Genomic DNA, 214 nt, shown 5'->3' with positions numbered 1-214 from the left:
ATCTGCGGGGGGGGGGGGGCTGTTCTCTTCTGATCACTGCCATGGAGCCTAACAGCCCTAAAAAGATACAATTTGCCGTGCCGTTATTTCAAAGTCAGATAGATCCTGAAGCTGCTGAACAGGTAAGCCGGTTTGATCTTCACTGCCCAGAGGAGAAGATGGAAAGGGCTAAGAGGGAAGAGGTTTTGACAGTAGAAGTGCACATTGTTCAGCA

The 214-nt window shown here is 49.5% G+C and overlaps 1 protein-coding gene across 2 annotated transcripts in view; it reads left to right on the top strand.

The window, feature by feature from the left end:
* Positions 1-25: 25 nt before the first annotated feature.
* Positions 26-214, top strand: part of PPP1R1C (protein phosphatase 1 regulatory inhibitor subunit 1C) — a 75630-nt gene continuing 75441 nt past the window's right edge. For both annotated transcript variants that reach the window (XM_015406084.1, XM_015406085.1), the window contains exon 1: positions 26-122. In XM_015406084.1, coding sequence (XP_015261570.1) covers positions 42-122 — 81 coding nt within the window. In that variant the 5' untranslated portion in view covers positions 26-41. The remainder of the gene's footprint in view (positions 123-214) is intronic.

This window comes from Gekko japonicus, unplaced genomic scaffold (genome assembly GCF_001447785.1).
Source record: "Gekko japonicus isolate JY-2015 unplaced genomic scaffold, Gekko_japonicus_V1.1 scaffold630, whole genome shotgun sequence".
NCBI lineage: Eukaryota > Metazoa > Chordata > Lepidosauria > Squamata > Gekkonidae > Gekko > Gekko japonicus.
This window is presented reverse-complemented; position numbering and strand designations above follow the sequence as displayed.